Raw genomic sequence first — 16529 nt, forward strand, 5'->3', positions numbered from 1 at the left:
GATTCACACTGCAGAAAAGAGGATCAGCAGGCACCACAACCTATCCTTCACCATCCAGGCCAAACAAGGAAGCAGATTGAGACTCAGGAATGCACAAACTGCAGGCTGCACTCCAGCAGCTCGCAGTAATCAGACTCAGGAGACTGCTCTTCACCGATGCAAGGTTTCATTGACACAAGTTATGTTGATAGCGGTCCCAGTAATCCAGATTCTAGCACAGCAGTGGAAGAAGGGTCGCAGTAGCAATGGACAGTGCAGACAAGGGCTTGATCAGCTAAACGGCAGATGGCTGCAAACCAAATGCATATTAGAGTAATGAATGGACAAGAGATTGATCTGGTTTCAGCGTTGCCTGCATCTGATTTTCACCAAAGCCTGCATGCGCACAAACCAGTAAGCAGAAAGCAGAATTCTGCAATTACAGAGGGGCTAGGCACAGTTCAGAGAAGGGATACCAGGCAGAGTTACAGCAGATACCCACAGCAAGTTGGACAGTTGAATCATCAGCATAACAGCACACAAACTGTCCAGAGGAAAAATAGATTTCTGCCAAGTAAAAAGCAGGAAACAGCAGGCAACAGGGCTGGTGTTAAGATGTGCAGCAATGAGATTGGGATGGAAGATAGGGTTCAAACTCGAAACCAAGCGGCAAGACGGTCAAGACCGTCTACCTCCACATGAAGATTGCCTCCTGGAATGTGAGGGGCTTTAACCAAGCTCCCAAACAGAAAGAGGTGCAGAGCTTCTTTCTGAGACACAAGCTAGCAGTGATGGGTGTGCTGGAAACAAAACTAACAGAACAGGCTTTTCAAAGAATGAAAACCAGAATGTTTCAAAATCTGGAAATGCAACATTACATAAAGGAGGGCTCCTCTAGAAGTAGAGTATTGGTTATTTGGGACCCTCACCAAGTCACCTTTGGGATAACAAAGTTTGATGAGCAATATTTACATGGACATGTTACCAGTGCAGTGACACAAAAGACATTCCAGATTACATTTGTATATGGGCTGCTAAGTATCAGTAAGCGAAGGAGGCTATGGGAAGGATTAGATGTGCTTGGGGAGAGCATGACCACGCCTTGTATACTCCTTGGAGATTTTAATTCCCCAATCTCAGTGGAAGACAAAGAAGGTGGTATGCCGGTAACTGCTTATCAAATCTCAGATTTTCAAGACTGTGTTCTACATAATGGATTAGAGGACTTACCTCAAGTAGGTTGCAAATACACTTGGTCAAATATGGAGGTCTCTTGCAAATTAGATAGAAGCATGGTCAATAAGATATGGTTGGAGCAGGATATGAGGGGATTGGCTGACTACTTACCACCGGGTTACATCTCGGATCACACTCCATGCGTGGTCACCATTATGGCAGCTATAGAGCAACCAAAGAAACCCTTCAAATTCTTCAATATGTGGACCACTCATGAAGATTATAATAAGGTGATGGAGGAGCAGTGGGCAAGCATTGGGCTGGGCACATTGCAGGGCACGACACAGTACAGGTTCAAGGTGAAATTGCAACATTTGAAAGCCACTTTTAGGCAGTTTAACAGGCTACATTTTCAGCACATAAAGGAGCGATCACTACGGGCGCAAGAGGAGCTTCAAAGGATGCAGGAAAATGGCTACACTACTGGGATTTTTGAGATTGGGTACCAGCAGGTCCGAAAAAGAGCAGACCAACTCAGCAGGGCAGATTTTCTATACTGTAAACAAAAGGCTAAGTGCAAGTACTTTAGAGAAGTGGACCGGAACACTACCTATTTCCATGCCTTAGTCAAGAGAACAAATCGACGAAGAGAAATTATGGTGATTGAGAAAAGAAATGGTGATATCATAACAAGCTTCGAAGAGATTGCAAACGAATTTGTGGACACCTTTCAAGGGTTGCTTGGCACAAGTCTACAAAGAACACCACTCACCACCGAATGCATAAGTTATGGAAGAACTTTAAATCTGGAGCAGCAGGACAGTTTGATAAGGATGCCAACGGAGGAGGAGATCAAGAAGGCCCTCTTTAGCATAGGTGACCAAAAAGCGCTGGGTCCGGATGGGTATGGATCAAAGTTCTTAAAACACTCATGGGATCTCCTCAAAGGCGAATTGGTGGCTGCAATAATGGAGTTCTTTCGACATGGGAAGCTTCTCAAGCAGTGGAATCACTCACTCATCTCACTAGTCCCAAAGGTGCCACAACCAAGTAGAGTAGCGGATTACCGACCCATCTCATGTTGTATGGTGTTTTAAAAGATAATTTCGAAGATCTTATCCTCTAGACTTGCTGATGTTGTTGAGCACATATTTCATCCGGCACAAGCTGCATTTGTCAAGGGAAGGAATATCACTGATAATATACATTTGGCACAAGAATTGATGAGAAATTACACAAGCAAGAGGATTTCCCCACGGAGTATCATGAAGGTAGACCTCCAGAAAGCTTTTGACACGGTGCATTGGGATTTTCTTCTGGAGGCATTAGCAGGGTTGCAGTTCCCCTCCACCTACATTGCCTGGATACGTGAGTGCATCACTACCACCAGTTTTTCAGTGTCTATCAATGGAGGCATGCATGGGTACTTTCGAGGAGCTAGAGGATTGAGGCAGGGTGACCCACTATCACCATATCTATTTGGGATCTGTATGGAGTATTTGGCTCGGATGCTTAGTTAGTAGACACGGAGAGCAGACTTTCATTTCCATCCAAAGTGGCATGATCTTCGGATTGCACATCTGGCATATGCGGATGACCTTCTTCTTTTCTCCTGTGGTAACCGATCCTCCACTACTATCCTCATGGGCTGTCTGGAAAACTTTGGGATGATGGCTGGCCTAAGACCGAATCTTAGCAAATCTTGTATCTATATGGCTGGAGTGGAGGACGATGTGAAGCTGGAGTTGCTTACCATCACAGGGTTCCAGGAGGGAACCATGCCTTACAGATACCTTGGGATCCCGTTGGCGTTAGAAAAGTTTAAGATTACAGACTACAGCTCACTGATTGATGCTTTGAGTCGATTGATTAATGCATGGCCGAAACTTACCCTCTCTTATGCAGGAAGAGCACAGTTGATCCAGTCTGTCCTGCAGGGGATGGAATGCTACTGGATGTCGATTTTGCCATTACCGATAGGAGTTGTGGAACGTATCTATAGCTTATGTCGGAGCTTCTTTTGGACATCCAAGCACCCCCCCCCCCCCCATTGCATGGTTAGAGATGTGTAAAGCCAAGGAAGAAGGAGGGTTGGGATTCAAAGATTTGGTTGCTTGGAATACTGCTTTATTAGCTAGAGTGTTATGGCACCTACATGATCAGCAGGATACTCTCTGGATACGTTGGGTTCATCACACATATTTACAGGACACCGACATTTGGCGATGGAGGCCAAAGCATACTGACTCCCCGCTGCTGAAGAAGTTAGCGCAGATACGAGATCATATGGTCACATCAGCTGGTTCCATAGAGGCAACGAGGCAGATCTTGCATGGTTGGTTCAGTCAGCATACTTTGACCCGTCGGGGTATCAGTCAGGCGTATGCTTTTTTCCGTGATACTGGAGCCCGCGTGCCATGGGCAGGGACAGTTTGGAAGAAGCACATTCAGCCCAGCCACAGGTTCACCCTATGGTTACTTGCGCACCGTAGGTTGCCTACCAGGGATCGGTTGGAGTACCTAGGGGAGGCTAATAGGGTTTGTGTTTTTTGTGGCAGTGAGGAGGAGACTCAGGAGCATCTATTTTTTGGATGTCTGCAGATACGACAGCTTTGGGATCGGATTCGAGCCTGGTTATACATGACTCATGAGATGACGACTGTTGGTTGCTACTCGGAAAACCTAGAGGTTCCACTGTACAAAAATTTTGTACAAAGGTCTGAACCTTTTTCCTAGCTACCATGTGTTCTTTTAAATTAAATTTTGGATCGCCTGCGGAACTTAACACGTTTGATCCAAAACTTAATCTATTTGTTCTTTTAGGTTTTAACTTGGATCTCCTGCGGAACTTAACACGTTCGACCCAAGTCTCCTTAAGTTATTAATTCCATTAAATACTAATTTCCATAAAAGGTTCCCAGTACTGACGTGGCGAGGCACATGGCCTTCTTGGATATGGGAGCAACCACCACCGACTAGACAAAACCTTTAATAGAAAGCTAATATTTAATTTCCTAAAATAACTTTAGGTTAACCAAAGAGAACAATCAAATCACAAGGAAAAGAAAGAAAACAAAAGAACACAACATCGAAAAACATATTCGAAATACTAGATCATAAGCCTCTTGTATTTGGTATTATTTCCATAAATAACTAGCATGATGCGGAAATAAAAATTACTAATTATACCTTGTAGAAAAACCTCTTGATCTTCTACCGTATTCCTCTTCTAACCTCGGACGTTGTGTGGGCAACGATCTACCAAGATGAGAAACCACCAACCACCTTCTTCTCCTCCAAGCAAGGTTCGGCCACAAAGGAAGAACTTTACCAAAGAAGAAAATCAAAATACTAACCAAGCTCCAAGAGATGCTAACTTTCTCTCCTTCTTCTTCTTCTTCTCCAAGTAGTATCCGGCCACCACAAGAACTCCAAGAGAGATGAAGTATTCGGCCACCACAAGAGGAAGAGAGGGAGAGGATAATGGCCGGCCACAACACCAAGGAACAAAAGAGGGAGAGAAAATAATAGAGGTTGTGTCTCATGAAGGCACCCTCACCCCTTCTTTTATATTCCTTGGCCTAGGCAAATTAGGAAATTTAATTACAATAAAATTTCCTCAATTTCCTTGACATGATTTAATTTAGAAAAATAAAATAAATTTTCCAAATCAATCTTCAATGGCCGGCCACATCATTGGAAAACAAATCGGACAAGTTTTAATCAACAATTAAAACTTCCTAATTTGTTTCCGGAAATTTAAAAAAATAAAATTTCTCTTTAAAATCTCTTCATGGTTGATAAAAGGAAATTTCTATAATTTTAATTTTATCAACATGTGAATAATTTTTAAAGAAAAAATAAAACATCTCTCCAATCTACAAATAAGGAAAGAGATCTAATCTCTTTCTTTAATCTTTTATAGATCTTTTACAAGAGAGATATTTTAATTTTAATTCTCTTTAAATTATATCTTCCACATAATAATAAAAATTAAAATTAAAATCCCTTTTTAATTTAATTTGGCCGGCCCCCCCTAGCTTGGTTCCCAAGCTAGCTTGGCCGGCCCCTTATTGGTGGGTATAGAAGGTGGGTATAGGTGGGTATAGAACTCTATAAATAAGAGGCTACGATAGGGACCGAGAGGAGGAATTGGTTTTGGTCTCCCGATAAAATTAAGCATCCCGTGTTCGCCCCGAACACACAACTTAATTTTATCAATGATAATTCATTCCACTAGAGAACTATCATTGAACTACCGCACCAATCCCAAATTACATTTTTGGGCTCCTTATTATTATGAGTGTGTTAGTCTCCCTGTGTTTAAGATATCGAATGTCCACTAATTAAGTGAGTTACTGACAACTCATTTAATTAATATCTAAGTCCAAGAGTAGTACCACTCAACCTTATTGTCATGTCGGACTAAGTCCACCTGCAGGGTTTAACATGACAATCTTTATGAGCTCCTCTTGAGGACATTATCAACCTAGTATCTCTAGGACACAGTTTCCTTCTATAATCGACAACACACACTATAAGTGATACCATTTCCCAACTTATCGGGTTTATTGATTCAACGAACTAAATCTCACCCATTGATAAATTAAAGAAATAAATATCAAATATATGTGCTTGTTATTATATTAGGATTAAGAGCACACACTTCCATAATAACTGAGGTCTTTGTTCCTTTATAAAGTCAGTATAAAAGAAACGACCTCAAATGGTCCTACTCAATACACTCTGAGTGTACTAGTGTAATTTATATAGTCAAGATAAACTAATACCTAATTACACTACGACCTTCTAATGGTTTGTTCCTTTTTCATTTTGATCGTGAGCTACTGTTTATAATTTATAAGGTACTGATAACATCATCTTCTGTATGTGACACCACATACTATGTTATCTACAATATAAATTAAATGAACAACTACAAACAAATGTAGACAATTAGACCAAATGTGATTCTTTATTCATAATAAATATTTACAAAGCTTAGGCTTTCAGTATACACTCCAACAATCTCCCACTTATACTAATGACTAAGCTGCCATATCTTCTACCATACATTTGATTCCCATTCCCTCCACATGCCGATCGAAAGCTTTCGCCGGAAGGGCCTTAGTGAAAGGATCTGCCAGGTTATCCGCTGATGCAATCTTGGCGATGACAACTTCTCCTCGCTTCACAATATCTCGTATCAGGTGGTACTTGCGCTCTATATGTTTACTTGCCTTATGAGCTCGTGGTTCCTTCGAGTTTGTAACTGCACCACTATTATCACAATAAATTGTGATGATTTTGGCAAACAGAATCACATCTAAGTCCATTAGAAAGTTCCGAGCCATACTGCTTCCTCAGAGGCTGCTACATATTCGCTTCCATGGTTGAGTCCAAAACGCTGTTTAACACTCCTCCATGAAATGGCTCCACCTCCTAAAGTAAACACATAGCGATGTAGACTTCTCGTTATCCCTATCGATTGGAAATATGAATCGTGTAACCCACGAGCGGGCGCTTGGTAAACTAGCATATAATCTCTAGTCCTTCTCGTGTACTTTAATATATGCTTCTCAGCAGTCCAATGTCCAGGGTTACTCGATATCTGCCGACCATGCCCACGGCAAAATATCGGTCTCGTACATAACATTGCATACATTAGGCTTCCTAAGCATAAGGAACCGCTTTCATGTCCTCTATATCTTTTGATGTCTTTGGAGACATCTCTTTAGATAGAGCTACTCCATGTCTAAAGGTAAGAAACCTTTCTTGGAATCCTGCATGCTAAAACGAGCAAGGATTGTATCTATATATGAAGCTTGGGATAGACACAACATTCTTTTCTTACGATCCCTTATAACTTTGATCCCAAGAATGTGTGCACATTCTCCTAAGTCCTTCATATCAAATTGTTTGGACAACCATACCCTTACGTCCGATAATACCTTGACATTGTTGCCAATTAACAAAATATCATCTACGTAGAGTACAAGAAATACCACCACGTTTCCGTTACACTTCTTATATACACAAGACTCATCCGGACTTTGAATAAATCCATATGACTGGATTACTTCATTAAACCGGATGTTCCAAGACCTTGAAGCTTGCTTGATCCATAAATGGACCGATTGAGCTTGCACACTAGATGCTCTTTGCCTTTTCAATGAACCCTTCGTTGCTTCATATGGATGTTCTCTTCAAGACTTCCATTAAGGAAAGCTATCTTGACATCCATTTGCCAAATCTCAAAATCCATATGAGCAATGGATAAGAGTATCCGGATAGACTTAAGCATGGCTCGGTGAAAAGGTCTCCTCATAATCGATTCCCTCTTTTGAGTGTACCCTTTTGCAACAAGCCTAGCTTTGAAGGTTTCTACCTTCCGTCATCCCTCTTTTCCTTTTGTAGATCCACTTGCATCCAACGGCTTTTACACCATCGGTGGTTCTACAAGCTCCCAAACCTTATTAGAGTACATGGACTCTATTTGAGAATTCATTGCCTTTTGCCAAGATCTGCATCTATATCTTGGAGTGCTTCGTCATATGACCTGGGATCAGTTCATGTTTACCGGGATCAAGTCCGAAGACTCTCCCAAAACATGAATCTTCCAGGCCTTACAACCCTCCCACTCTGACGAGGCACTCGTGCGTGGTTGTGTATCATGTGTGACACGTGTTGCGGTCTCTTGTGGTACTTCATCTTGTCCTAATGAAGTAGACATGTCCTCTCTAAGTTCTTCTAAAACAACTTTACTCTTGGGCTTGTGATCCATTATATAGTCTTCTAAAAAGCGGGCATTGGTGCTAACAATAACCTTACGGTCTTTAGGACTATAAAATAAACCACATTTCGTTCCTTTGGGATATCCTACAAACACGCGAACTTCTGTACGAGATTCTAACTTATCAAGATCTGGTTTCAGAAGACATGTGCTGGACTACCCCAAATCAATATGTCTTAGACGGGTTTTCGCCCATTCCACAATTCTATGGGAGTAGAAGAAACTGATTTAGAAGGTACTAAGTTCGGAATACTGTTGTTTCGAGCATATCCCCAAAATAAAAGTAATTCAATAACTCATCATCGATCTAACCATCTCCATAAGAGTCCTATTCCTTCGCTCGCTACACCATTCATTGGGGTGTTCGGTGCAGACAATTGGGATTGAATCCACCTTCGATAAGTAATTCCTAAACTCTCTAAGAGGTATTCGCCACCACGATCAGATCGTAGTGTCTTGATACTTTACCTAATCGTTTCTCCACATCAGCCTTGTATTCTTTGAACTTGTCAAAGCACTAGGACTTTCGGCGCATTAGGTAAATGTATCCATATCTTGAATAATCGTCTATGAAAGAGACAAAATATTCAAAACCTCCTCTTGCCTGGACAGACATAGGACCACACAAATCGGAGTGAACCAACTCTAACACTTCTTTGGCTCTATACCCCTTGGCCTTGAACGGCCTCTTGGTCATTTTACCTTCTAAGCAAGATTCACAAGTTGGAAAATTTTCCAACTCTAATGAACTCAAAGTCCATCGGCTATAAGCCTCGAATCCTACTTAAATTAATATGACCAAGTCTTAGATGCCAAAGATATGCTTGGTTCATTTTCGAAGGTTCTTTTCTCTTATTAGAATTAGAAGATGAGTTATAAATTTCCATGTTTTGCTTTGTGGAAGAAATTGGATTTAAAATATACAAATTGCCAACTAATGCACCGTAACAGATAATCACTTTATTTCTTTTAATAACTACATCGTTCGAAAGAAACGAATATCCATCTATAAACAGTTTAGAAACTGAAATTAAATTCTTTCTAAAACTGGGTACATAAAGACAATTTCTTAAAACCAAATTTCTATTTCTACTAAAAGACAAGTAGGCGTCTCCCACTGCACAGTTGCCACCTTAGTAGCATTGCCCATGTAGACGGTAATCTCTCCTTCAGTCGTCGGGTTTCCTGGAACCCCCGCAAGGAATTGCAGACATGATCGATGGCTCCGTATCTACACACCAGGTGCTGTAGATAACACCGCTAAACATGTTTCAACAACGAGCATGAGATATACCTTTGTTTTGGTTCCTACGAGGACAGCCTGCCTTCCGACTGCTCGCAAATGAAGCACTTGCCCTTCGACTTCTTCACTCCAACTTTAAATCCCGTACTGAGATTTATTCACTTTCTTTCTTGAGCCGACTTGTTTCTTCTTCTTCTTTCCTTTCGGTTTAGAAGTAGAACCATTTTCAACAAAGTGAATTTGAGAATTGTGACGAAATACTTCTGCTTGAAGTTCTGTCAGTAGTTTCCCTAATGAATAAATCCTTTTATTCATATTATAGTTCAGCTGCTCAAAACTTCTAGGTAGCGTTTGGAGGATCATATCGATCCGGGTTTCCCATCAATTTCTCCTCCAAGGATCCAGTATCTCGTTCGGATAAGCCATCATCTTTAGGATATGATCCCTTACAGAGTACTCTCTTGCATGGTGGCCATCATTATCTTTCTCATAGCTTCTTGTCTAGAAGCCCTATCCGATGACAAAGAGCTCCTTGAGATTGTTCATAATATCATAATCGTTGGTTAAATCTTGATGTTGCAATACATTTGACATTGAAGCCAAAATGTAACACCGCGCCATCTCATCCGCTTACCCATCTCTTATGATATTCAATCTCCTCTTGGGTAGATTCACCAGTGGGTGCATCAGGACAAGGTTCAGTCAGTACAAATTTATAGCTTTCAGCAGTCAGAACAATGTCCAGGTTCCTTTTCCAATCTATGTAATTAGGTCCAGTAAGTCTATTTTGTTGAAGTATGATGGACAGTGGGTTGAAAGTCATCCTAAGAATCACAAATAACTTTTGGTCAGAACTCTAAATTTAGAATAATATTGATTCCTCAAACAATACTATTTTAAATTAACCAACACCTCATCACACCGTGAATTTTGTATGCCACGTTAGTGTGGACGTATACAAATTCAACATTTGTAAAAGGAGGGTTTTAACCCATTAATTTTATTGTCTTGTCAACCTAACTTTTTAACAAATAAAATTAATAGTTGGTATTATTTGGTCACACAAATAATAATAGTGACTCCGTTGGGGAGGATACTATTAGATGTGTCTAAGTGCATACCATTACTTGACACTAAGTCCATTAATAAGATTATGCCCCTTCCGTTGGGGAAGATCACACGCTCTTAATTAATTTCCTATAGTCATCCAAAAATGAAAGTCTGTTCTAGTGATCCACAAACAAGCTCATCCGTTATGGAGGAAGACACTCAGAGCCAACGCGCAAGCTTGTTTGCATCACTTACAAACCAGTAATGGAGACCATGAGATTTATTTAAAAATCCCTCTCCCACTTAGTTATTTATAAATGAGGAATTTTAACTATGCTAGCCTACTAAACTTGTAAACTAACATGCACACACAGCACAATATAAAAGCAATAAATAGAAAATTTAATTTTCAACTATTATGGCTTTTATCTCTTAATTGTCCTCCGTGTGTTGTCATCCCAAGCTGCTGCCATATTTGGCCACCGCCTCCGGGTCTAGCTGTCGCATCCATCTTGCTCCTAGTTCCGCTGCGCCTCTGGTCCTTAGAAGGTTCCACGCTTTGCAAGATTCGATTCGCGACATAAATAGAATTTTACATTTTTGATCCTATATTCCATAAAAGGAATGTACATGTATCTAGATCAAAAATAAAATTCTAATAAAACTAAATACAGCTCCTGCTGTATTTTAATACAATCATGCACACACATATAATTTGCCCTTGACATGTCCAAGGGTCCAATCACACACATAATTAACTAAAAGCCATAATAGTTGGATCCTGCATCCACAAAGTTAGCACATCCTACTATTATCCTGCCTAAATTATGTATGACATGTGCATAATTAAACTAAATACCAAATACACAGAGGCAAAACCCTAGCTCGATACCAATTGTTGGTTGCTACTCTGAAAACCTAGAGGTTCCACTGCACAAATTTTGTACAAAGGTCCGAACCTTTTCCTAGCTACCATGTGTTCTTTTAAATTAAATTTTGGATCGCTCATGGAACTTAACACGCTTGATCCAAAACTTAATCTATTTGTTCTTTAGGTTTTAACTTGGATCTCTGCGGAACTTAACACGTTCGACCCAAGTCTCCTTAAGTTATTAATTCCATTAAATACTAATTTCCATAAAAGGTTCCCAGTACTGACGTGGCGAGGCACATGACCTTCTTGGATATGGGAGCAACCACCACCGACTAGACAAAACCTTTAATAGAAAGCTAATATTTAATTTCCTAAAATAACTTTAGGTTAACCAAAGAGAACAATCAAATCACAAGGAAAAGAAAGAAAACAAAAGAACACAACGTCGAAAAACATATTCGAAATACTAGATCATAAGCCTCTTGTATTTGGTATTATTTCCATAAATAACTAGCATGATGCGGAAATAAAAATTACTAATTATACCTTGTAGAAAAACCTCTTGATCTTCTACCGTATTCCTCTTCTAACTTCGGACGTTGTGTGGGCAACGATCTACCAAGATGAGAAACCACCAACCACCTTCTTCTCCTCCAAGCAAGGTTCAGCCACAAAGGAAGAACTTTACCAAAGAAGAAAATCAAAATACTAACCAAGCTCCAAGAGATGCTAACTTCTCTCCTTCTTCTTCTTCTTCTCCAAGTAGTATCCGGCCACCACAAGAACTCCAAGAGAGATGAAGTATTCGGCCACCACAAGAGGAAGAGAGGGAGAGGGTAATGGCCGGCCACAACACCAAGGAAAAAGGGAGAGAAAACAATAGAGGTTGTGTCTCATGAAGGCACCCTCACCCCTTCTTTTATATTCCTTGGCCTAGGCAAATTAGAAAATTTAATTATAATAAAATTTCCTCAATTTCCTTGACATGATTTAATTTAGAAAAATAAAATAAATTTTCCAAATCAATCTTCAATGGCCAGCCACATCATTGGAAAACAAATCGGACAAGTTTTAATCAACAATTAAAACTTCCTAATTTGTTTCCGGAAATTTTAAAAAATAAAATTTCTCTTTAAAATCTCTTCATGGTTGATAAAAGGAAATTTCTATAATTTTAATTTTATCAACATGTGAATAATTTTTAAAGAAAAAATAAAACATCTCTCCAATCTACAAATAAGGAAAGAGATCTAATCTCTTTCTTTAATCTTTTATAGATCTTTTACAAGAGAGATATTTTAATTTTAATTCTCTTTAAATTATATCTTCTACATAATAATAAAAATTAAAATTAAAATCCCTTTTTAATTTGGTCGGCCCCCACTAGCTTGGGTTCAAGCTAGGGTCGGCCACCCAATAATATACCTAGGCCTGGTTCCCAAGCTAGCTTGGCCGGCCCCTTATTGGTGGGTATAGAAGGTGGGTATAGGTGGGTATAGAACTCTATAAATAAGAGGCTACGATAGGGACCGAGAGGAGGAATTGGTTTTGGTCTCCCGATAAAATTAAGCATCCCGTGTTCGCCCCGAACACAAAACTTAATTTTATCAATGATAATTCATTCCACTAGAGAACTATCATTGAACTACCACACCAATCCCAAATTATATTTTTGGGATCCTTCTTATTATGAGTGTGTTAGTCTCCCTGTGTTTAAGATATCGAATGTCCACTAATTAAGTGAGTTACTGACAACTCATTTAATTAATATCTAAGTCCAAGAGTAGTACCACTCAACCTTATTGTCATGTCGGACTAAGTCCATCTGCAGGGTTTAACATGACAATCTTTATGAGCTCCTCTTGAGGACATTATCAACCTAGTATCTCTAGGACACAGTTTCCTTCTATAATCAACAACACACACTATAAGTGATACCATTTCCCAACTTATCGGGTTTATTGATTCAACGAACTAAATCTCACCCATTGATAAATTAAAGAAATAAATATCAAATATATGTGCTTGTTATTATATTAGGATTAAGAGCACACACTTCCATAATAACTGAGGTCTTTGTTCCTTTATAAAGTCAGTATAAAAGAAACGACCTCAAATGGTCCTACTCAATACACTCTGAGTGTACTAGTGTAATTTATATAGTCAAGATAAACTAATACCTAATTACACTACGACTTTCTAATGGTTTGTTCCTTTTCCATTTTGGTCGTGAGCTACTGTTTATAATTTATAAGGTACTGATAACATCATCTTCTGTATGTGACACCACATACTATGTTATCTACAATATAAATTAAATGAACAACTACAAACAAATGTAGACAATTAGACCAAATGCGATTCTTTATTCATAATAAATGTTTACAAAGCTTAGGCTTTCAGTATACACTCCAACAGGTTCACCCTATGGTTACTTGCGCACCGTAGGTTGCCTACCAGGGATCGGTTAGAGTACCTAGGGGAGGCTAATAGGGTTTGTGTTTTTTGTGGCAGTGAGGAGGAGACTCAGGAGCATCTATTTTTTGGATGTCTGCAGATACGGCAGCTTTGGGATCGGATTCGAGCCTGGTTATACATGACTCATGAGATGACGACATATCGGAGGATGTTGAGGGTATATGCGCGACACTACCGAGGGACAGGATTGTTGGTGCGTGCGCGTCATGCTGCGATGGCTGCACTGATACATTATATCTGGCAGGCGCGTAGTCGCTTGAGGTTTGAGGGCGAGCCGTTTGATGGGGATCATGTCTTTCAGAAGATTCAGACCCATGTCTACCGTTCCTTGGATGCCAGCCTAGATCGGATACTTCACCACCCGCCTTGATGTTCCACTAGTGACGAGATCCACGGAGCCAGATCTGCCACCTACAGCTTCACAACCAATTTTGGCCACCGACACAGCTGCAATCAAATTGCATCTGTGCAGCTGCAACCTTAGGCAGCTGCACTTGGTGCAGCTGTGCCGTGCAGCTGTGTCGTGCAACTGCACAGTTTTTGGTTTTATTAAAAAAAAAAAAAATCGTGCTGGTTGCACAGTGCAGTAGTTTGGTAGGCTTTTTACACAGTGCAAATTTTGCACAGTTTTAAAAAAAAAATCGTGCTAGTTGCACAGTACAGTAGTTTGGGAGGGTTTTTACACAGTGCAAATTTTACATAGTGTAAAAAAAAAAAATCGTGTTGGTTGCACAGTGTAGTAGTTTGGTAGGGTTTTTACACAGTGCAAATTTTGCACAGTGTAAAAAAAATGATGTAGTAGTTTGGTAGGGTTTTTACATAGTGCAAGTTTTGCACAGTGAAAAAAAAACGATGTAGTAGTTTGGTAGGGTTTTTAGATAGGGCAAATTTTGCACAGTGTAAAAAAAAAAGGTGTTAATTTTGCACCGTGCAAATTTTGATAATTGCAAAGTTGTAGTTTGGTTGGTGCACAGTGCAAATTTTGTAGGTTTGACACTGTGAAATTGTTTGCACAGTGTAATTTTGTGCAAAGTTGTATTTTGAAAAAAAAAAAAAGCGTGCAGGTTGCACAGTACAGTAGTTTGGTAGGGTTTTTACACAGTGCAAATTTTGCACAGTAAAAAAAAAAAGGTGCAGTTTTGGGTCTCTACGCATGTTGCACAGTGACATCTTTATGTACCACATCAGAGACTGCTGCATATCCTATGGTTCTCATCGATGGAGTGGAGTGGCTACATGGACATCTCTCTATGGAGTGGCTACTTTTGCCGAGTCAGCTGATGGAGGCTCATGCTACACATAGAGACCTACATGGGCATCTGGAGCTAGTTGTGAGTCCTCGGAGGGGAGCTGTAGTGGAGGAGGTTGTGAGGGCCCCACAGCTTGTTTTTGTGGGGTGGGGTCATTTTTGTATTATTCAGTGAGGGAGATAGTATAGGGTGTAGTAAGTCATGCGAGGGGGACATTTTGTATAGCGAGGTTTTTTGAGGTGGACCATCTGGTGAGTGGATGATTGTGAGGGGGCATTGGTGAGAGGGTAGTGTGGCTATGTACACTGGGTTGGGCAGGTCTGAGGAGGGGAGATATGGGTTAGGATGGTGAATAGATCCACCATAAAGATATATCTAGTCCGCAGCAAACGGCTCGCGGTAAGGACATACCAAATCCGTTGATAGCTGACCACTTGCTAAAAGTGGGGCGACGATCGATTACGGGATGATAGCCTAAGTGTGAGGGGCATGGACCACTATCCCCTTCACACTAGGGTTGGACCGCGCGCTGCAGATATTGCCATAGACTAGACGACATGTGAGGCTGAGGCTGACTTATGGGCCGGAGAGGCGACATTCAGGATTCAGAAATTAAGGCTGGCATATGGGCCGGACAGGCGACACTCAGGATGCAGACATTGAGATTATTGAGGCTGACATATGGGCCAGACAGGCAGGTTGCAGGTAGCATGGAGATGCCTATTACATAGAGCTGGTGCTTATCCTTGTTGGTTGCTACTCGGAAAACCTAGAGGTTCCACTGTACAAAAATTTTGTACAAAGGTCTGAACCTTTTCCTAGCTACCATGTGTTCTTTTAAATTAAATTTTGGATCGCCTGCGGAACTTAACACGTTTGATCCAAAACTTAATCTATTTGTTCTTTAAGGTTTAGACTTGGATCTCCTGCGGAACTTAACACGTTTGATCCAAATCACCTAAGTTATTAATTCCATTAAATATTAATTTCCATAATTGGTTCCCAGTACTGACGTGGCGAGGCACATGGCCTTCTTGGATACGGGAACAACCACCACCGACTAGACAAAACCTTTTATGGAAAGCTAATATTTAATTTCCTAAAATAACTTTAGGTCAACCAAAAGGAACAATCAAATCACAAGGAAAAGAAAAATAAAAGAACACAACTTCGAAAAACATATTTGAAATACTAGAATCGTAAGCCTCTTGTATTTGGTATTATTTCCATAAATAACTAGTATGATGCGGAAAGAAAAATTACTAGTTATACCTTATAGAAAAACCTCTTGATCTTCTACCGTATTCCTCTTCTAACCTCGGACGTTGTGTGGGCAACGATCTTCCGAGATGAGAAACCACCAAAGCACCTTCTTCTCCTTTCTTCAAGTTTCGGCCATGCACTATGCTTCCAAGAGATGAAGATCTTTTTCCATCAATCAAGCTCCAAGGGATGTAAGCTTTCTCTCCTTCTTCTCCAAGCTAAAATCCGGCCACCACTTGATCTTCAAGGAGGAAGAGAGGTCTGGCCACAAGATGGAGAGAAGAGAAAGGAAGGAGGCCGGCCACACCAAGGAAAGAAAAGAGGGAAAAAATAATAGAGGTTGTTCAACCTTGAAGGCTCCTCTACCTCCTCTTTTATAATCCTTGGTCTTGGCAAATAAGGAAATTTTAATAAAAACTTCCT

General features: G+C 40.3%; 1 protein-coding gene across 1 annotated transcript; it reads left to right on the forward strand.

Annotated features, from left to right (window-relative positions):
- The first annotated feature begins 285 nt into the window (after nt 1-285).
- Nucleotides 286-2675, forward strand: LOC121995259. The gene is made up of 3 exons (XM_042549042.1): nt 286-627; nt 729-2158; nt 2282-2675. Exons 1-3 carry the CDS (start codon nt 286-288, stop codon nt 2673-2675), a joined length of 2166 nt encoding a protein of 721 aa, XP_042404976.1.
- Nucleotides 2676-16529: the final 13854 nt, after the last annotated feature.

Source organism: Zingiber officinale, chromosome 6A (genome assembly GCF_018446385.1).
Source record: "Zingiber officinale cultivar Zhangliang chromosome 6A, Zo_v1.1, whole genome shotgun sequence".
Classification (NCBI taxonomy): domain Eukaryota; kingdom Viridiplantae; phylum Streptophyta; class Magnoliopsida; order Zingiberales; family Zingiberaceae; genus Zingiber; species Zingiber officinale.